Here is a 22,975-nt window from a genome sequence, read left to right on the forward strand (position 1 = left end):
TGTGCCAGTTTCCAATATCAATTAAGCCATCTTGTTAATACCATTCTTCTCGAGTCCTCAGAGGTGAGACTGCCTTTGGCAATTTGGACTGCATATCAACATTAGTTTTCTATAGCAAACGGACTTGGTCCACATTGTCTGGTTTCACTACTATTTCTCTCTTATGATCCTTTCGAACTAAGCATAGCAGTGTCCATATGTACATTGTCCAAATGGATAATACTTTATATGTAACTCACTGCTATACTCTAGTAGGTATATATATATTTATTGGATAAATTTAAGTCTCATGAGCTATGGTTGTGAAAGTAGCTATTTGAGCACTATCACTTTAAGAAATCTGCAAAGCTGCAACTTGATCAAAAGTGCACACCTTCTGTGCCTTTCCTGTCTGCGCCTGTTCAAAAGTAACAATATTTTTGGACAATCAGTTTTCTCTCCATGGTGGGGTATGGGTTGCTTTTTCAGATAAAGCTCTGTTGCAGTCCTCAGCTTGGGACTCCCATATGTAATGGCTATTTCAACCTACTTATCAATGGAAAAAGCAAGTTTTCTTATTGTAAACAATATTTTCATAACTAGCAGGATGAATTGGCCATGGAACAATTGAAAATCTCTCTGGGAAGTCGACTACCTAGCTAGAATTCTCTCTGCAATTGACTTAGATAAACACTCAAGGGGGAATTCCCACACAAGTTCAATAGAGCAAAAGCTTTACTAGCTATCCCCTAGATTCATCATTTTGCTTATATTTACAGCAGAATGATGTGTCACAAAAAAAAAAAAAAAAGGGGGCAGGGGGTGATAGTGGGCAGCTGGCAGCATTGCCCCCATAGCACCATGGGAAAAGGTGTGGTTGGGATAATGTGAAAAACTATCACCTGCAGCGCTGCTGGGGGATAACTCCACCCAAACCCTGCTCACACTCCTCCCCTTCCCCTAATTTGAATAATACCGCCACGATACTGGCACACGGCAGAATAAAGAATGACCCTGTGACACGGATAAGTCTGTTAGGTGGTGATGGATGTTGTCACCACACTTAATAGCTAATTCACCTTACTATCGATGGAAAATAAAGTTTATAGCAAGTAAACTTGCTTTCTTGGGACAGTGTCAATACTACCATATTTTTTGCTTTCTCCATTTTTTTTTTTTGAAGTATAAACTGAAAACATCAAGAACAGTGTAGGAAAAAAAAATCTTTATTGTAACTAGTATGAACATTTTTATTACTTCAACATTGACAGTGAATTGTTCATCAACTATCACATAGTTTCTGAATAAAACCTATTGACAGTAAAACATCACATTATAATTCCTCTTCAAATACAAATTACAGTGTTCAACTAAATGTGCCGAATACTGTAAGTCAAAAGTTACATTTTACCTACTACAGGGTTGATATGTACAATACAATCTATCTTGAAGGCTGCTAACCAAAGGAGCCATGCACCTCAAGCAATGAGTGGTAGTATCATACTTAAAAATAAAGTATTTTGCCAATGAGCATGGAAAATTATAGTTCCTAACCAAACAAATCTTCTGCATGCTGTCTTCCCTCCTTCTACAAGTAGATGGGTTTGAGACTTTATTAATCTTGTAACCAATATACTCTCAATTTTGTAAATTACAATTTAATCAAAACAGAATTCAATTACAAAAAAGATTAGTTATATTCTAGCATACATAGCAAGCAGCATTACAAGAAGGAAGCTTTGGAGATCTCGCTGAGATAAGAAGGTTGTGTTGATTGGGAACTTGAAAAAAAAGTAAAGATATCAGGATTGATGACAAATACAAATTAAATTTTTGTTGTTTTTAATTGTCAAGAATACTGCCTTTGAATAGTTTCAAAGCACAATCCATTTTTATTTGGCACCATATTTGTTTCAGCAAATTACAGGAGAATTTGAATTTTAAAAAGTAAAAAGCCAAGTATTTTTCCATAGGCAGAAAATGGAAGGCAACACTTCATAAATAAGGCCTAGTATATTTGAAGGATTTATGCTGATTTCTAAAAGGAATTTGTGAAGATTTTCATTTCTTACCTAGCATTTAGAAGAATACTTTAATTAGCACAATATTAGGCCATAGGGGACCTATACTAGCTACATGTACCAGAACATTTTTTTTTTTAGCCTGGAGCTTATCCTGAGGCTTAGTGAAAATAAATGTTAAATGACTTAACTTGTCGAACTCTAGGCAAGTTTGAGAATATTTTCAGACTCTTCAGCATTCATTTACATCAACATACTATTTTTGTCCATAAATATTCAGTACTGAAAAAGTACTCTTTTTTTCTAATGCCATAGGATCTTGTCCCATCTGCTCTTAAAAGGAAAACTATTTTTGCAGAAAGGGAAAATGTATTGTTCTGCGAAGTGAACGCTCTTACTTGGGTAGAAAGGGTTTAGGCCCAAGCAAGCATCTGGTAATTTAATCCTGAGCTTGAGGCTCCTACTCTCAGTGGTGATGGCTATTTTGTAGAGCAGCAGAAAAGCAGTGCTGTCAGCTGATCCCCACCACCTTGAGGGTGATGGGGGGGACCAGCTGACATTACAACAGACGACGACCAATATTTTTAAGAAAGCACAGAACATGTAACATACTGAATTAGTCCCTGTGAACGTCAGTAGAGGTACAGTATACTGCAGCTGTTAAATAACCTACAGCAGAAATACCAAGATATTGCAACAAACTATTGTAATTAATGCAAGTATAAAGACAGCAACGTTCATGAAATTTACGTTTACACAGTTTTGTTCAAATTATTCTACAGATTCATTGTTTTCCAAACTTCTACAATTTGCTTTTCATTTGTAGCCAACACATCCTATTTTTAGATGTATGTTGACAGGCCTGTCATAAAACAAGTTTACAATTTATTTTTTTTTTTTTTAACTGTTTGCTGTTACTGTAATAATGACAGGTCCCATCCAACTAAGTTTTTAGTTCTTGTTCTGTGTTTCTGACAAAACTCCATTCAGGGAAGGGAAGGGAACTGGGCCACTGACAAATTTGGTATTCAACTAGTTGCTTTATTTACACACGAGCCCTACGTTATCCGGCTTCCCAACTTTTTGCTGGATCAAGACTTTGATAATTAAATCCCCTTCTCTCACCTCCTCTACCCCCAGTTTTTAAAATATTGATTAAATTCTAGGAACAAAGCACAATATTTCTTTTAAAAAAAACAATTAAAAAAAAAAGAATTCCCTTTTTTTCCTGGTAGCTAAGAAAACAGATGATAGTCTGTACATCAAATGGAATATATTATTGCTTTCCTGCCTATCTGGGCTTTCTTTAGTTTTTATAAAAGAACTGTACAAAATTATGAAGAATCAGCTCAGCAGTTTTAATCCTGAAAATCCAACTATTGGTTCAATTGACACTTGGACACTGGCTACAATCTCATGATCCTAAACAAATATTTCCTTCCATATATTCAAGCACAGTTAATTTTAATATAATTTTTCCTTTCACATTTCTAAAGTAATTATTTGCACTTTTTTCTTTTTTTTTAGAAAGCGTATATCTTGACAACAAATATGGCTGTACATGGAAAAAAAAAAAGTTTATTTTCGTTTTAGTATATGCTAAAACAAAAACAAAACATTTTGTTTCTTTTGCGTAGTTTTGGATGGGACAGGACAGAAAATGAAATAAATGTTATTTCCTGGTTGTTTTATAAAAAACAATTGCACATCCCTAGTAACATCTAACATGAATTTAGAGAGTGAAGAGCTAGCAGGAAGCTTTACTCAGAAAGACATCCTGACATGGCTACTTTGTCTTGTTTGTTGAAAAACATAGCTTTGTTTTTTAATTTTAAAAATATCTGTTTCAAAATATTGTTTACACCATGAAAGAAAATAAGGTAAACAGATTTTCATTAAAAACAAACAAACCTTAGTTTATCTACAGCACGCTAAAGCTGAGGATTTGCTAACTGCATCAAAACCAATATGAATGATTTAGTATTTTGTTAACAGACCACTAAATGTGTGACATTAATCCTTGGAACACAATCTTAAATACCTGTAACAAGGGCTTAAGCAAGTAAAAAAATATATATGTGAAACAAGCACTCTGCAATTTTCTTGCAAACCTTTATCCCCGAGGTTAGAGTGTGTTTACTCTTTTGATACTGTTCTGTATCAATGTAATGTTAAACAGGGCTGGCTCCCAGATCAACAATTGCAAAACAGAGTTCAGGAAATCCCTATGGCTGGTAACAATAAAACCTCAATAACATGTTAAAAGGTGCAATTTATCCAGGCTCTTATTTAAATAATGTGGTTCACAATATACAGGCAATAAGACTTCAGCACTGAAGTTAGTGCTACTTATACTCTACTGACAGACTAGCTGTGACATGCATCATCACTCTACTTGCTCTTCAAATATAAGGTTACACATCTCCTTCAAGCAAAAAGAAAGGATAATACACTATGGGGTAGATTTTCAATGCCTTTTATACAGGCAAAATAGAAGTAACTCGACTATGTTGACCATATCTGGGTAAGTGGACTTTTAGCCACTTTGAAGTCCACACAGAAAAGAGGCTTTCTGGGGAAGGGCATTTCAGAGACACATTTGCAAACAGGATGGGGAATTTTAATGCTGCGTGTGGCGTCTCCCTTTGAAAATGGGATCAGTGCGCAAGGTGTAGGCACAAAACACACCTGCATGGAAGCAGGTGCAAAGGACACACCGGAAAGAATCTGCCAAGATTTCAAAATGAAATGTGCGTGTATTCTTACTCCTTCCTACTCATGTGAACAACGGGCCAGGGACAGAGGTCGAAGTACGTGCTTTTACCCAAACTGGTGGGAGGGAGACCACATTTTTATGCAGGTAAAAATATTTGATCATTGCCCTGTACGTTGTAACACTGAATTTACAAAAGGGAGGGGTGTGTGTGTGTGTTGTAAGCATGCTGCCAGTGCGCCTTATGCCATTGTTTTGAAACATATAAGGATACGTGCATATTTTTAGCTGCACTGCAACTGTATATTTAAATTCAGTGTACACAGGTAGCTGGTATTTGAAAATAGGCTTCTTTTATGTTGGCTTAAAGGTATGTGTGTACCCTTGCAGTTATTCCCCCCTGTTGAAAATGTATCTGTGTATATCTCATCGTTCCTAAGTAAGAGGGGACCCTGATAAAATACTTCTCATTACACATTTAAAATATCACTTCCAAGGCATTAGAGAAACTACAACTGCTCTGCTGTACTCAAGCAGCCTTAGCCAATCCTTGAAACAGAAGACAGGCACCTTTTGAACACAAGAACTAACCAAGGAATCAAAAAGAATTAGACATCCGTACACAAGTTCAGAAAAGATTTGATCCAATAGCCTTTGCTTATGTACTGTGTACTTTTCAAGTAAAAACTTTGGAAAGGTTGCATAAATAATTATTGAACATGGCCCAAAATATATAACTGCTTTCAGATAACTTACTGATTTTCAATTTGTAGTGTGACCCTGGCGTTCTATCACTGGAGTTTGAATACATTTGTATTTCTTTTCTTGTCATTTTTCTAAAGAAATTTAATAAAAAAGATTCAATGCTGGAGACCACTAAAAAAATCAACCTAATCTATTCTAATCCATACAGGTGTGGTACAATACATACCCAGAAGAAAAGATATTGAAATAACAATACATGTGCTTTTTTTCAAAGAGTCACAACAGTGTAAATCTGCATGCAACAAACTTTCTTCAGATAACATATGCATATATATATATATGTATACAAATTGTATAATAAAATTATAAAAGGCATACAGATTGAGGCTAGATACACATTTTACAATGAAACAAAGATCAGACTGAAAACCTGTGTTTTGCGTAAAATTCTTAGGGTTATCTGCTTTATTTGAATGTTCAGAGTACTATGGACTAGTTGACCAATTGTACAAAGGGCTTCTTCCATTTTGATCTACAGGAACATCTGGCTTTGCTTTGGGTTCATTCTAAACTGTATCACTTAAACATCGTTAATAAACATACTTGAATGTTCATGAATAACCTATTCAATATAACATAAAATACTTAGAGCTTTGAATGGTTCTTGTTAAGTTTTCAAGCATTTTCTCTTCTACGTGACTAACCTAGACTCAGGCACTCTTTGTAAAGTCTTTATTAGCTCTGTTAAATAAATGGTATTAAGACAATCTGATCTCAGGTTTCTTCAGACTAATCAAAATATTATCTGAACCTGTTTCGGCTTTAGTCCTCAAATTCTTATAAAACATAAGACAAGCCAGAATGAAATGCATAACGAGAAATGGGAATCAGGACATTCTTTAATCCTATGAAATGTTTCAAGTTTTAGAGAGTAGAAATCTCCAGGTAGAAAATTTCATGTCATTTAAATTATCAACATATATCATGGACTATTCATCTCTCGTGTAGCAAATGCAGATCCTTCTCATATGATTTGGGAAGTTCCTGCTTCAACAAGAACACAACTGCTCTTTCAGCAAGTTTATACTTTATACTCAGTGAAAACAGAAGTTAAACATTTTATTTTTACTTTCTTAATACATGAAAAGGATGCATGCTTTGACTTTCATGCTTTTTTGTTCCTATCTGCCACCTTACTTGTGGACTATATTTTATATAATTTTAATTTCATGCCTTCCTAAATATAGTAAAAAGCCATTGGTTTTAGCAACTTTGCCTCCCCCCCTCAATCCCTCGTTAAGGAAAACAAAATGTTTGCCATTTAATGCTCTACAAGAGCACTTTCACAAAAATCCCCTCTTGCAGTTTCTTCCATCACTTACAGTCTTGATGCCTGGCACTGCTGCTTGCAAGGTTAAACTTGCATTCATTCAGCCCCTGTCTGTCTCCTTCACTTCAAATGACCCAATCAGACTTTATCTCTAGTCACCTATTTGTACCTTAGTAACCCACAATACCTCCCTACAAATTTAGATAGTCTCCCATCGCATAAAGCGTTAGACGAAAGGTATGTACTTGAAAACAGAGAGGTTGAATTATGCTGTGAAGAACAGGCAGGGAAAGTGATCTTATGAATGACAAACTATGGAATGTTTCCACTGAAGCTTCTGTTGAAAAATAATGGCTCATCTTGCAAGTTTCTGATGTCTGACTTAATTCCAGTGCTGGCTTGATCAAGTTACAGCTAGGTCATGAACTATGTATGCTACTGCATTATAATTACCTATTCTAATCAAATATATATTTGCTTCACACCAACAATGCTTCAACAACAGCCACTGGCCAAGCAGTAAAGACACTTCTTGGTAATTTGGCACAGTTTAAAACACAGGAACTAACTTTTTTTTTTTTTTAACTAACTAAACATTCCCCAACACGAAAAGTTGCAGTTCATTTATTTCCTGGAGAAGTATTTTCTCTCTCTTTCTTTCTTTTTTTTTTTTTTTTTTTTTACGAAAACATGAAATTACTGTGGGTAACTTCATTTATTTGGCCAATATTTGACAGCAACAATACCAAAACTACCTACAAATTCTTTAAAAGAAAATTAGAAAAATACTTCCCTTTTTCAGGGGCAGTGATAGGGGCTGGAAGTGAAAGATACTGCAACAGTTTCAGTTTAAAAAGAATTCAGATCAATATTAGCTCTACAGATGACACTGATGTGAAGAGAAATTAGAGGTATACGTATGATTTCACAACTAGGACTCGCATCTGAGGCCAACTTCATACTTGGTCAGGGAAATGGCCTCTTTCTTCTGCCAAAGGTCAGCAGGTCACCCTCTGCTTCAGGATCCAAAGGAACTGATCAAACATGCAGTAATGCTTGAGGTCAGAGATCCAGCAAACAAAACCTTGACAGTGTGTTATAAAAACAGCAGTCACCCCCTCTCTCATTAAGATCTGTCACAGCCAGGTACAACTGTGCTCTCCAAGGAAAGCTGTGATGACTGGCGCAGAAGAGGCCCCGTGGACGGATCCACCATTGAGGATGTTGGGAAGAGCTTGTACCAGCCAATCACCAAGTTTGACAAATCCAGTTCTTCCAACAGAATTCTTGCAACCCCCATGAAATGTTTCCGCTCCATTCGTCCATAATTTCCCCAGACCATCACCTAAGAAAGACATTTTGAATGTTAACCTTCACAATAAATATGCTATGAGATTTACATTTTAACAGGAAAGGCATTCTACAAGGCAAGACGTACGATGTCAGCTAATGTTTAAAACTATTCTGCATGTGATAAAAAAAAAAAAAAAGAGCTTCTCTCAGTGGTCAATAAATCTTTTTGAAATTATGCAGAGGAAATTATGCCACTAAGCCCCAGTCTCCAAACAAGGGATCCATTAAATTCATAAGGGACAGTGTCACAGGTGAACTTGAATGCTTCAAACTGATAACTGAGAAAGTGAGGATCTTCACAGCCCACAGAGGATCTGCACTTCATATTAAAGTGCCTCTTTGCAAAAAAAAAAAAAAAAAAAAAAAAAAAATAGCAGTTGGCACACAGAGCAGCCAGGTGCTGCACAATGTTAATTTTTAAATGACCTGGAATTTGCTATTTTGATAGTGACCCATGGACTTTGTTAGTCATGGCCACAGCTTCTATCATCATGCATCTACTTCCTTAAAAAAAAACCCCAAAAAATCCCCAAAACCTTTTATTTAGTGAATTTTCAAAATATTTGAAATTACAAATAAAAAGAAATGATAAAAGAATTAGGAAATAGGAAACAGGAGCAAAACCAAACATTTAAAATTAACATTCAGTAATAAGTCCAAAAAGGAGAGGAAATTTAATCTCTTAAACAGGAAAAAAAAATGTAAAAACGTGATAAAAAGGAAGACACAAACCTCTGGCTAGATGTAATAAAATACCCAGCCTATTTTATATTAGGCAATACACCATTCAATCTCTAGCTATGTTCTGGGTCTCTTGAATAATGGCAGATGAGGCTGGAGCTTTATCTTTCTATAATACAACCAAGTGATTGGTTAAAAAAAAAAAATAAGATGCTCCTTTGAAAGTTAAAATAACACTTGTAAGAATACTTAAGCAAATATTTCAAATCTCCAAAGTTCACTGTCAAAGGTCTAAAAAGTCTTCTTTTTACTCTGGGTTCGCTTGGAGAGGTCTGGAAACTCCTTGCCATTTGGCACCCCCAAAAAAAGAAGTCCTTCTATAATTTAAAAAAGATCAGTCCCCTATCAGGTTCCAGTACAAATGTGACACTGTTTTCCATGTATTTCTTCCTATAAGGACAGACCCAAAAAAAAAAAAAAAAAATACGGAAGACAATGTATGAGAGCCAGGAAGCTAGATTCCTTCAATTCAGCATTGCTTTAAAAATATTCACATTCAAAGATATCTGTTCTGCTAACACTGGGTATGCACGCTGCCATGAAGACCCTATAATTTAAGAATTCATACTGTTTGAACAAAGATAGCTGTACAGATATTCCAAAGAAGCCCCTGATGCAGCCCATATTGGAGGGAAAACTCAGCCACAGGCGGGCATTTTGGATTATACATACCTGGTTGGTCATTTTGGATTGGGCATTTGGATTAATCACTATTGTTTCATCTTTGATTTCCCTAATAAATATAATTTAAGAACTAAGACGACTGGTCTACGCTTTTTACAAGCTTCCTCCTCTTTCTTCCTACAAGGAATAAAAGAAAAGCAGACAAATCTAATGTATCTGCTGGGACTTATACATCCAAACCACTGGCTAGTGGCCACAGAATTAAGCTGATGTACAGCAACAGGGACACAATGAACTTCTGACTGGTGGTAACGGGTCCATTGAGAGTTTTCAAAATGTGCATCTCCTGCTTCTTTCTTCTCTGGCACGCTCTTAGCAGAAAAGGAAGCAAGATCCTGAAGATGGCACAGCTGGGACTCACCTGTGCCTCACAAATGATTATGCTACTGCATGGTAGGTTTAAAAAATAATTGTTTATATTCCCTAATTTAATTTGTGCAGTTTTCAATATTATTTTATACAAATCTACCATCCGCAATTGGTTTTTTTTTTTTTTAAGGGGTACTTCAACTTGATGTGCTCTTTTAGCCTGCTCAGTGAATGAACATAAAATCATAGGTATATCACTGGTCCACTGGCTTCGTTATCTACCGGCATATTTGAATTCGGAACATTTATACCTGGGAACTGTCTGAGACTGACCCTAAGACTCTTGAGAATTTGCAAGGAAACACCTGAAAGCCCCTGGGGGTTGCTTAACTGTTCCTACCCCTTCCCTTCAGGCAGCTTGCAAGGAACAAGAGGGGGGGGGTCGGATAAGGGAGCAGAGAAATTGTTTTCTGCTTGTCCATTCCAGCCTCATCCCCTCCCTCCGTTATCAATAGGCAGCAACGTGGGAAGAATTAGCAGGGAAAGGGGTGGAAGGCCATAACCGGGGGGGCAGCCTGCACCTCTCTGTGATTTCAAAATTTGGGACTTAGCTGAGAACAGAGTGGGGGAGGAGGGAGGAGACACCCCGGAGAACGAGTCAGTGAGCCGGATCTGAAAGTGATTTAGGGGGGTGGGGAGGAGCATGCTGGGGTTAGGGAGAGGCAGACGGAGAGAGGAAATGTGTATAAAAGGGACAGAGAATGAGAGAAAAGTAAGAGTGTGTGTGTGTGTGTGTGTGTGTGTGTGTGTGTGTTAATGGAAGAGAGAAGTGAGGCACACGTCCCCCTCTTCCCAAAGTAACATCAATCTCAGAGTGGCCACAACTCAAAAGTATGAGAATATTTTGTTAAGATTTTATTAGAATAAGACTTTTTTTTTTTTTTATTTTGGTGCATTGGCGATTTTGATACTGCAAATAGATATTATTGTTCCACATTGGTTAAATGTCCTTGTTCAGTAGAGGATGACAAATGAAGATTAATATGGCTAGGCCAGTTATTTTTAATCAAGTATCATCTATTCTTTGACCTTAGGGACAGTGACAATTAACATTTATTATGAGGCATGGAGAGAAGGAAACTGCTTTAGCAAATAGTGGGAATCGGTCTATTTCCCAGACCCTGCACCCAGCACATCTTTCAGACATCTTATAAATAACCTTCATATAAAGGCAAACTTCTCCTAAGTTATGCACAGCTTGCCAATGTGTTTATATGCGCGCACGAGGAGTTCTGATATCGGAGCCTTTTTCAAAGGAAGGAAGATAGATATGATATTGCTCTGAGTTAGTTTGCTCTCACATGGGCTTAAGGATACTTGGCTTTTACGCAGAGTAGTTACTTAATCATTTAAATTAGCTGCAGCAGATACCATCATTGCCCTGAAGGCTGGTTTGTTTGTTTTTTTGCTGAGATGCAAAAGGCTACCTGAAAGCTAGCTCCAAAAGCAAACCTATCACAACTAAAACAGTGTTTTCCTCGACCATTGATGTTTGGTGGTTTTCCCCCAAAATTTGATGGGAAAAAAAATCGGTTCTGTTGCTTGTGAAGAAGCTCAAGCAGAGAACAAGAGGCATGTGTAGAACTGGAAATCCCAAAGCCAGTGATGCACCAGCTGCCTTGGAATGGCAAAGTCTGAACAAAACAAGAGTCTGTACCTGGAATAGGGCCACTGAGAAAAACAACTGCCAACTTACTGGTGCTATGAACTCATCTTTTGTCGCAGAGATTGTGATTATCTTGGAGAAAACGATGGAAGATCCCAAGTTATAAAAAAATTGAACATATGAAAAGTTTAATATTATTTTCAATAGTTTTGCCTTAGGCACATTTAATGAGTGTATTCCAAATTTGATGGACATCACCTCTTTATTATGCAGTTTAGAACGCAACATTGACTATGTGACTATACAACAAATATATATTTTTTTAATGCTAGAAATTTATAGCACTAATTAAAGTGAAGCTGAGTAGTAAATTGCTTATACATGTGATCAAGAGGTTTTTTTGGGGGTTTTTTTTTTTTTTTTTTAGACTTTATGCAGGGCTTTCCAAACCTATCCTGGGGACCCCTACAGCCAGTCGGGTTTTCAGGATATCTACAAAGAATATGCATGAGATAAATTTGTATATACTGTCTCCATGATATGCAAATTTATCTCATGCATATTCATTGTGGATTTCCTGAAAACCTGACTAGCTGTGTAGGTCTCAAAACAGGTTTGGGAAGCCCTGCTTTACGGCATGCAAGGACTATCGCTCTAGTAAGATCATCTTAACTGGAAAAAATAATTAAAAAAAAACAAAAACCAAAAACATAAAAAAAGGCTTGAAGCTTTTGGCCTTTCAAACAACTGACAATCATGAGAAACATGACAGCAGATAAAGACAAGTTGGCCCATCCAGTCTACCCAGTTGGTTTCTTCTCCAGTTTTCAGTCATTTTGGGTAATGACCATTAAGGATGTACATTCGTTTGAAACGAATGGGTAAAACACAACAGATGAGTATTTTTGTTTCATTCGTGGACCCCTTAAACAAAAGGCAGGATCCCATAAATGAATCAAATCTTTGTCTCATTTGTTTATGCTTTCCATTCAAATCTATGGCTCCTTGAGAAAAAAACACAACTGGTAGCTACAGCAACCATTTCCTGCCTGTGTGACCTCACAGCCTTGTCAGAGCCGAGGCAGAAACTCTGGCAAGGTCACCACACAAAGGACATATCGCAGTGCAGCATCTTTTTAAATAGTCTATAGCTATCTGAATCAAATAATGCCGATCTACTCCCACTGTAAACCCCAAACATGTGTGAGAAGCTCTGTATTTCCTCTCTAGCAGTTGGTAGAGGACAACATGTTTGCAGAAGCTTTCTAAATGTTTAAAAAAATAAAAGCTAGAAATATTGGATGTGGCACAGGTAAAAGGCTGCTTCTAATCTTCTATGTGTTGTAGTATCTCACTCACTGTACCAGAAAGACAAGAGGAGGTGGCCCAGTTGCTGTTTGATTTTTCTCTTGACGGGGGTGGGGGGGGGGGACATCAAGATAGGAGACAGTGTGGAGAATGTAGCACTGCTAGTGATTTTTTTTCTCTCTCTCTCTACCAGGACACCAGTGAGGTTAACACAATGACAGTGACAAAAAGAAGAATCTTACCAGTCTTCCAAGTCTTTTTTAGTTCGGTTAGTGCTTAACAGCTTTTTTTTTTGTGTGGATTGGAAAAGAAGTCAGTCAGCACTGAATGCATACTGCATACATATACAGTGTGTGTCTGTATGTGACAGTTCTCTACACTGCGAGTGGGGGTACAGTCACAGTATCAAATTCCTTTGTACTATCCAAACCCCAATAGCAGTATACGTAAATTCCATCAGGTCAGGTAAAGGGAGAGAAGGGAATGAAAGGCTCAGAAGAATTGGTAGCCAGCCCAGCCTGGTAGCAGGAATAAAAAAGGCAGTCCTACCCCTAAATTGAAGAGAGATTGTTTTAGGTGCAGAATGACAGGACAGCAAAGCACCTCAAGGCAAAAGCAATTGAAATTTGGAGAGCATATGCCACTGCTGCCTGTTTTTATGTATGGAAAAGGAGTTATTGAGCAGTGCACACACATATATTGTATCTGTGTGTGTGTGATACACACACATTTTTGCACAGACCAGAGAGGTACTGTGAGAGGTGGTACAGTATCAAATTAAATTCCTTTGAGATATCAAAATCCTCAGTAGGCACCTCAAATTCAATCATACCACAAAGAGAAAGGGGCAGAGTAAGAAAATGCAGGGGGAAAGGATTTGTTGTAGAGCCAGCCCAGCCTAGTAGTGGCAGCAGGGAGAGAAAAGGCAGTCCTACCCCACACTGAAGAGAGACTTATTAGACAGAGAATGGCAAGAATGGAAGCCAGCTCAAGGCAGAAGAAATTGCGATCTGAAGAACAGGTGCCACTACTGCCTATTCCTCTCCTGCTTATTTTGGAGCAGAGGGAAAATGCAAGAGAGCCATCCAAGGTTGGCATTAGCAATACAGAGGCATGGATAGGGGCAGCAGAAATTCAAGAGCTAAAATCAGCAGCACACTTCTCTACATTGGTTACTGCTTCTGAGGCAATGGATGCAGTATTTTCAAAAACTGATTCTGAGGAAGAATCTTGTCTGGGATTCCTTCAATCAGAAATTGAAGATCTAGTAGCCGAAGAAAATTTGGGAGGATTAGTCAGAAGTGTCTTAGCCTCTAGTACAGTGATGGGGGAGATAAATGATGATACCAACAGTGATGAGACCAACCTCCACAGGAAGAGCAGGCAGCACAGGCAGATAGTGAGCGATACCCCTGGCATTTTCCTCGGGGTCCTTCCTCAACCTCATTTCCATTGCCAGCATCAGCCACCATGGATGTAGAAAAGAGATTGTGGAAGACATTCCTGACCTGGAGGCACTTTAAAATGAAGGAAGACTCACATTTTACTCAGAGTATTCATCACTGCAGTAAGGATATCAGTTGAGGGAAGCAAGTAGGGCATCTGATAAATGCTGGTATGTAGCATCACCTGCTTAAGCAGCACTTGCTAGCACTGGCATTGGAAGGAGGGGGTAGTACTAGGCTGGAAATCCCTTCTGCCAGTGAAAGTAAAAGGGTTGAAAAGGGAAAAACCTTTTCCTAAGTTGATCCCACAGCCCCCTGCCATGCATCTGAAGTGATAAAGCACCATAGAGTTAATGGGTTAGTGTTCCATAGCACTGTCCTGGAACAAGAGCAGGCACATCCAAAGTAGTAATGAAGCGCATTGGAGATATGATTGCCCTGGATGACCAGCCTCTGCAGGTAGTGGAGAATGTGGGCTTTAAGCATTTGCTGCATGTGTTAGACCCCAGGACTACATTTAGTAGTCAGGTTAACGCTACCTTGCACAACCAGTGCTGTAGTTGCATCCAGGTGCAGCTGGCTAAGAGAGGGGATTAGCATGCATTTCACCAGTGATACCTGGTCCAGCATGAATGCCTAAAACAGAATCGAAGCAAAGCTAGGAACATGCAGGCAAGGAAGGCCATTGGGAGGCCTAACTCAGGACAGGGCAAAGTTAGGAACATACACGCAAGAAAGGCCACTAGGAAGCCTAACATAGGACCTAGCAAAGAACCAGGCAAGGCATACAAGAACAAATCCCAGAACAAGGATGCTAGACAAAGAATACATGGAGAAAAGACAACAAGCAGAGAAGAGACTCCACGCTGAGGTGGGGAGGGTTTTATAGGGCTGGCCTTGCTGCATCATGCAGACTTCAAGGCGGAGGCTAGAGTGGGTCTGGGTAAGGCCCAGCAACGGCCGCTACTGCCAAAGAGGCTGCCTAGCAGCCAGCATCCTTACGTATGCCTTCACCTTTCTTATGATATCCACCACTTTCATTAGAAATAAGTAGAGATACAGGCTCAGGTTCATACTATGTATACACTGGGCAAGATAACGGCATATAGACATCAGTGTATGCAGGGCTTTTCAAAGACATGGGCGCTTTACGAACAATGGTTGGCTGGACAGGCATCTTAAAAGGGAACCTTACCTGGCCCGAGAGCTTTGACCTGTAGTTATGGTCCCTATACTATCATTGAACACCATTCCTTTCACTAGTAGAGCAGCTCCGATTAACCCAGAGGGTGGGGTGGGGGGGGAGGGGCGGGGGGGGGAAGGGTTCATAATGCTGTATGGTCCAATGACTGCTTAACTATGTCACTGGTATTATCCGGCGGTATTGACTGTTTTACTGTTACAGTTAGACACATACGAGTCGGTTTTAGTTCATGTTTATTGATGTGTATTATTTACATTTGTTATACAGATAGCATTCTTAATTACTGTTCTAACTGGTTGTAACGATGACTTTGTACCAATGGTTCTGAATCAATGCTGTCACTTACAATATGGCAATAAAAATTATCAATAATAAAAAAAAAAAAAAAAAAAAAGAAATAAGTAGAAATTCCCAATTTGGGAGCCCAAAATAGGCTACCAAATGCTATTTAAAGAAAGATGTCATGGAATAATATCTATGACATAAAAGAATACTGAGGGAGATCCTTTTTTGGTTGAAGAACACAGAGGGAGTGATATCACTGGAATCAACATTTTAGAAGGGTTCTTTCTGAAACAGCACTAAGAGTTGAATATATTTTGGAGTACATTTTGAAATACTGCGAGCTGTGTGTTTGGTTTAAATGTGTGAACTGGTGCTAGTGATTTTATTGGGATTTTTTATGGGTTGCGTTTTGTCTTTATATGTATTTTCATGAAGGTATGTTTTTATGGATTATTTGCATTTATGATTTGTTAATGAATTATTGTATATTATATATTTTTTCCATTTATGTAATTAATGAAATTTGCTTTAGAGAAATACGTTAATTGTATTTACATATGTATATGGGTTTTTTGTTTTTTTTTGCTGTGTTTAGCATTATCCCTTTTGCTGTGTAGATGGATTCAACCCTAACAGTCTTATGGCTGCATTAGGCTTCCAAAAATATAATTAATCAGATAGCAATGAAAGGTAATCTTGTTTAAAGCCTGTATTCTATGAGAGCAAAAGCCTCTCTGCTCTAGGACAGTGGTTCTCAAACTTTTTTCTGTCAGGACTCACTGACAGATGGTTCTCACATGTGTGACACACTGAACACATGATCATCATGGGGCTAAATTAAACATATACTCTGTATCCACAGGAACCCCACAACCTCTCAACAATGAGTATATTGTATGGACATTCCCCATACAATTAACTATACAAAAAAGATATTTCTGGTGTCACCTCAATAATAGCAACATAAACTTTCCCTCCTATCAGGTATAACAGCCCTACTTATGAACAGACAGCAATTTACCACCACTGCATGTCCTAATGAAAAAAACCACAACAAATAAGACTGATACAAATGCCTATATGCTAGTGACTTCACCTTGGTCACACACACAAAAACGACCTTTACTAAGTAAAGAAAGTCCACAAATTATAAATATGGAGACAGAAACTGGAATGGAAACCCAGAAAAAGCCACTCTGCATGCAGTACAAAACTGGAGAAATGGAAAAAGAAATAGTACCTAACATACTCCCAGGATCTGCAAAAATGTATACAAACTAATGCACACAAAGTTACACCTGCATTATTGGATGCACTCAAACAGTAACAACCCTGTCTATGAAAAGGTAACACTACAAATATTAAACCAGGCCCTAAACACCAATACACCTTCTATTAGGAAAACAGAACAAGCCAAGCTACACAGAACTACTAGCTTGTAGAATACTCTTATCTGAGTCACACACGCAGAATACAGACAGACCTTCACCAAATATAGAATGTAGTGACCACAAAGTTAATTTTTTGGTTTTTCCATTGTTGCACTGCATACACTTAGTCTGGCGTCTTGCTGTTTCCAATTCAGTTTGTCTGCACATTTCTATTTACACATTCTTCAAGATAAATAAAAGAATTCTAAAATATTAATAACTAGAATAAATGTTTAAAACTGATAAATAGAATGGCATTCAATTATTAAAAATGTATAAAACAAAAAATTCTCCAAGCACCAATAAAATATTTCAAACAAGAGACACATCACTTAATACCCAATAATTAAAATGGCAATCAAGAAAAATAAAAAGCCACTTTTATTTACTCTCTCCAGCAACTTTCCCACTCCTTTCTCTTGCAGGCCAATAGCACACACCAGAACTAGCAGTGGCTGCTGAAGCTCTTTCCTCACGGTCCTCTTCCTTAGGGCCCATGACTAGTCTGTCTCTCACACACACATACCAGTCACCTCTTTGACTAGTCTCTCTTTCTCTCACACATGCCTTCTCTCTCTTACTTACACACACAGGGTCTCAATCACACACACACACACACACACACATGCTGGCTCACTCTCTCTCATTCATCCCCACCGAGCACAAGAGGCATCCTAGATTTGCACTGGGTGACTGAGAAGGGTAGTCTGTGTGCTGCTATTAAAGCAGAATTGTGACAGGCTGGGAACTACAACAGGAGTGACTCCCCCTGTCTCCGCAGCGCTAAGAAGGCAGCATTCTCCAAGGACAAGCAAGATGCTAGTCCTCACATATGGGTGACATCATCAGATGGAGCCTGGCACAGAAAACCTATATCAATGTTTCTGGAACTTTGACTGAGCATGCCCCAATTCATGCGTCCACACAGGGTCCCCTCTTCAGTCTCTTTTTTTCCATGGAGCGTTTGCCTCGCGGGAGAGTAAGCTTGTAGCTTTTCTCTTGAAATTGCCTTTGAAAACGTTTTTCACCATCCTGCCAGTTTTTTCACATGAATTCATCGATCACGGGTCCCTCTGTTCCCTCTAGTTTCCCTAGTCAGGTTTTTCGGCAGTTCGGCAAATCTTTTTTCGCTTCTGTTCTCCCTCCATGGCAGCGGTGCCTTGGTGCCCATTTGCGTTGACCACTCACCATCACAGTCTCATTTTCCCTTTTCTTTTGTTCATCATGGCATCATCTAGTTTCTGTCTGTGCCCTCAGTATTTGAGGACCCCTAAGAGGTGTGTCCCCAGATGTCTAAGGGACGTCATGCTCGGCTAGACAAGATAGAGAAAATCTTCAAGTCAAGGAAGTCCAAGGTTTTGGTATCGGCACTGAGACCTGGGAGCCACACTGATGGACATCGAGCCATTGGCATTGGCAGGACCGTCTGATTTGAGAGATAGGTGTGCCGGAGACTGGTCACTGTTGATCTCTTCCAAGTCAAGGATGTTGGGTTTGTCACAATCGACCTCGGCACCAGGGAAAGACTGGGCTAAGCATCGAGGGAAGCAAAGGAAGCATTGGCAATGGTCACCCTCGATGCACAGTGCTCGGCTTGGGAAGGCACCAGCTCACGCTGTGATGCCACTGAAGCAACCCTGCGGAGAGGAATGCCCATCCTCCATCAATGCTGGGGTCCGCAATGGCCTCCACCGGTCCTGGTGCCAGTCGCCAATCCATTTCGGGGCTCCGAGGAAGATTGGCCACCCCTCCTGCCTCCCAGTCTGCTTGGCGTCAGCAACTTTTGAGGAGGAGCTGGAGTGCAGGGTCCAGGTGGCAGTTCAGTGGGTGTTGCAAGGCATCAAACTGGTGGCACCAACAGAGCTGATACTCACCTTGCTGGAACTGCTGTTGGAATGACTCAATGTGCTTATCTGTGTGTTACAGACCCAGATGGTGCTAGTTCTCGGGAGGCCATCGATGCCCGGCAGGGCACCGATGCTTCCCCTGACCTATACGGTGCTTCTTGTTGGTTCTTCAGAGGAGGAAACTCCATCGAGACCGGCAGAGACATTGAAACCTGCAGCCCTCCATTCTGCTTTGCCGGGGCTGGCACTGGTGCCACCTATGCCCATGCCTCTGGATGAAGGCTGAGCACCCAGGGTCCCATCCCCTGTAGACCACAGTGAGGATGAGGCCACATATGACCCCTGGGGGGGAATGACATTGCCTAATCCTCCTCTGAGGGTCTCCTTTTGGAACTGACTCCTCCAGATGACCTGACCTTCTCTGGTTTTGTATGGGCAATGGCTGAGGCCTTCCCTTTTCAGTTAATGATGGAGGAGGATGCCAGGCATAAGATGCTGAAAATCCTCCAGTTCGTGGAGGCCCCTGAAGAGATAGTGGTGGTCCTGGTGCACGAGATCTTTAGGGAGTTACTGCCGAGGATCTGGGTGCAACCCCTCACAGTACCTCCTGTTAACAGGAAGGCGGATGGGGTATACCTCATCCAACAGGCTACCGGATTTGAGAAGCATCTAATGTCACACCATGGTCGAATCCGCTCTCCAGAAGGCCAAGTACTCTTGGACCCACACCTTGGAGCCCCTGGGCAAGAATCATAAAGCAATGGACGCTCTTGGGAGAAAAGTATTTTAAAGGGCCATGCTCATTGCCCACATTGCCTCTTACCAGCTCTATATGAGCCAATGCTCTCACAACCTCTGGAAGCAGGTGCAAGAGATGGCCAAGCGACTGCCTCAGCAGCAGCAAGACTCCTTATTGCTTATGCATCAGGGCCTGGAGTGTAGAAAACATGAGGTTCGTTCAACCTACGATGTTTTCGAGATGGTGAGAGTCTCTGCAGCAGGAATCGGCCCACGCAGAATGGCATGGCTGCGAACCTTGGATCTCTGACCAAAGGTACAGTAAAGACTCGCTGACCTGCCATGCGCAGGGGAGAATCTCTTTAGAGATAAGGTGAGGGACAGGGTGGCCCAATTGCAGGACCACCATGAGACCCCTTCAACAGCTCTCCGCTAGCACTTCAGACCCGCCCTCCTCAGCCAGGAGGGCTGGTGGAGGCAGTGTCAGAGGAAGTACTATCCTCCGGCCCCTCGTGCCCATTCACAGAGGGTGAGCTCACAGGGCCATCCCAGGTAAGAGAGCTCCCAAGCCAAATCCTGGGATGGGGTTTTGACTGGATCATAGGGAGTATAAGCCAGTCAGCCACCTGTAGCCAAGATGCTGGACTCCCCGGTAGGGGGCAGTCTACGGTTCTTTGAAAATCAATTGCCAAGTATAATCTCAGACCAGTGGGTCTTGTCTAACATCCATCAAGGATACCAATTAAACCTATTGGGTATCTCGCCAAATTGACCCATGCCCGTTTTCGGGGGCCAATAGCATATCAAGAGGTACTATCACATCAAGAGGATTAACCTCTCAACATCCAAGCTATGAGAGGCAGGGCCTAGAGGTTGGGATGCTCTCCGCCCTCTTAATGGCCAGAGCGGTTGAGCCTGTCCCACCAGGGCAAAGAGCGCATGGATTCTACTCCCGGTACTTCCTGATTTCAAAGAGCACAGGGGGACTTCTTCCATCCTAAACCTAAGGGCCTTGATCAGATTTCTCAAAAAAGAAAAAGTTCAAGATGGTTTCCCTGGGCACCCTGATTCCTCTCCTGTAAAAAGGGGACTGGCTATGCTCCCTCGATTTAAAGGACACATACACTCACATCGATATCTTCCCAAGTTACAGGAAGTACAAGTTACAGGAAGTACAAGTTACAGGAAGTACAGAATGTTGCCTTTCGGGCTAGCGTCGACCCCACGTGTCTTCACAAAATATCAGGCCGTGGTGGGGGCGCACCTCCGCAAACTGAGAGTGCTTGATTGCCTGTAATTGGACTACTGGCTGGTCAAGAGCACCTCTCCGATAGGGGCTAATCAGTCCTTGCACTTGACCATCCAGGTGTTGGAGTCAATAGGGTTCGTTATCAACTACCCAAAGACCCATCTCAGCCAGTCACCTTGATTGGAATTCATAGGAGCCCTGCTAGACACGGCTCAGTCAAAAACCTTCCTGCCGCAGTCCAGGGTGGTCACCTTGGCATCCATAGTGGCGGTGATTCAACAGAGCCAGCAAGTCTCAGCTTGGCACATGTTGAGGCTGTTGGACCACATGGCCGCAACTGTCCATGTTACTCCCTTGGCACACTTACACATGCGCAGAGCCCAATGGACCCTGAATTTGCTGTGGTGCCAGACCACGCAGAGCCTCTGGGCTCACATTGAGTCACTCTGCCTCTCCGGGACTCTTTGTCCTGGTGTTGGGCTCTCTCAAATTTGTAACAGGGAATATCTTTCCAAACTCCGCCTACCTAAATTGTCCTAACCATGGATGCATTCACTTTGGGGTGGGGAGCTCATATACAGGGGCTCTGCACCCAAGCACCCAAGGCTTATGGTCTGTCCAGGAAGCATGGTGTCAGATGAACTTCCTGAAGCTCTGGGCTTTCAGAGATCAGCTGTCAAACAAAACTGTCCTGATACAAACAGACAACCAAGTTGCAATGTGATGTCAACAAGCAGGGAGGCATAGGTTTGTACCTTCTGTGCTGGGAAGCGGTCCAGATCTGGTCCTGGGCCCTGTGCCATGGGACTGTACTCAGGGCCATGAATCTGGCCAGAATGGAGAATGTGATAGCAGACAGACTGAATCGTACCTTCAGACCTGAGTGGTCTCTGGACCAAAGGGTAGTGAACCGGATGTCAACACCTCTGGGGAAGCCCGGATGTGAATTTGTTTGCAAGCCCCTGCAACAGGAAGGTGACTCAGTTCTGCTCCCTGTACAGGTCAGACAGCAACCCAGCCTCAGATGCCTTTGCCCGATATTGGGGCAGAGGTATTCGGTATGTGTATCCTCTGATTTCTTTAGTTACAAAGACTCTCTTGAAGTTTCATGAGGTCTGAGGAACTATGATCCTCATAGCCCCTCATTGGCTGAGACAGATTTGGTTTCTACTCCTTCAGGTGGTGTCCATCTGGAAGCCAGTCAGTCTGGGGACTTCCCCAGCTCTCATCACGCTGTGGCATACCAATCTCTAGGCCCTATCTCTCATAGCCTGGATATTGAGAGGTTAATCCTGCAGCTGCTCAATCTTTCTGAATGTGTGTCTCAAGTCTCAAGTGTCTCAAGTCTCAAGTAGCTTCCAGAAAGCCTTCCACTAGAAAGCCCTGTGGACTGAAGTGGAGGTGGTTTTCTGTGTGGTGTGAGCAGAAGGCCCTAGATCCGTTCTCCTGCCCCATGCAAAAAACTGCTTAACTACCTTCTACACCTATCGGCGGCTGGCTTAAAGATCAATTACGTTAGAGTAATTCTCATTGTAATTGGCGCATACCACCAAGGTGTAGATGACATGCCCATTTCTGTACAGCCAATAGCTGTACGTTTCATGAGAGGCCTGCTTCAATTGAAGCCTCCTCTAAGGCCCCCCCCCCCCCCACTGTATCTTTTATCATGATAGGGTGTGTATACAAGACCACCCTAAGTTTCTGCCTAAGGTGGTGACAGATTTCCATCTTAAGCAGTCAATCGTCCTGACAACATTCCTTCCCAAGCCCCATTTGACCAAGGCAAATGAACCCTGCACAGTTTGGATGGCAAGAGAGCCTTAGCCTTCTATCTGGAGGAGCAGAAGCCCATAGACAGTCCACATAACTTTTTGTTTCTTTTGATTTGATAGGAATAGGTTGGGAGTTGCCATTGCCAAACAGACACTATCCAATTGGCTAGCAGACTGTATCTCCTTCTGTTATGCC

General features: G+C 40.9%; 1 protein-coding gene across 4 annotated transcripts in view; it reads right to left on the bottom strand.

Moving 5' to 3' along the window:
• Positions 1–1,189: 1,189 nt before the first annotated feature.
• RIMS4 (regulating synaptic membrane exocytosis 4) overlaps positions 1,190–22,975 on the bottom strand; it is a 278,761-nt gene continuing 256,975 nt past the window's right edge. For 3 of the 4 annotated variants that reach the window (XM_029613600.1, XM_029613599.1, XM_029613601.1), the window contains one exon: positions 1,190–8,093. In XM_029613600.1, coding sequence (XP_029469460.1) covers positions 7,875–8,093 — 219 coding nt within the window. In that variant the 3' untranslated portion in view covers positions 1,190–7,874. The remainder of the gene's footprint in view (positions 8,094–22,975) is intronic. The other variant, XR_003858308.1, reaches the window with a different exon arrangement.

This window comes from Rhinatrema bivittatum, chromosome 8 (genome assembly GCF_901001135.1).
Source record: "Rhinatrema bivittatum chromosome 8, aRhiBiv1.1, whole genome shotgun sequence".
Lineage (NCBI taxonomy): Eukaryota > Metazoa > Chordata > Amphibia > Gymnophiona > Rhinatrematidae > Rhinatrema > Rhinatrema bivittatum.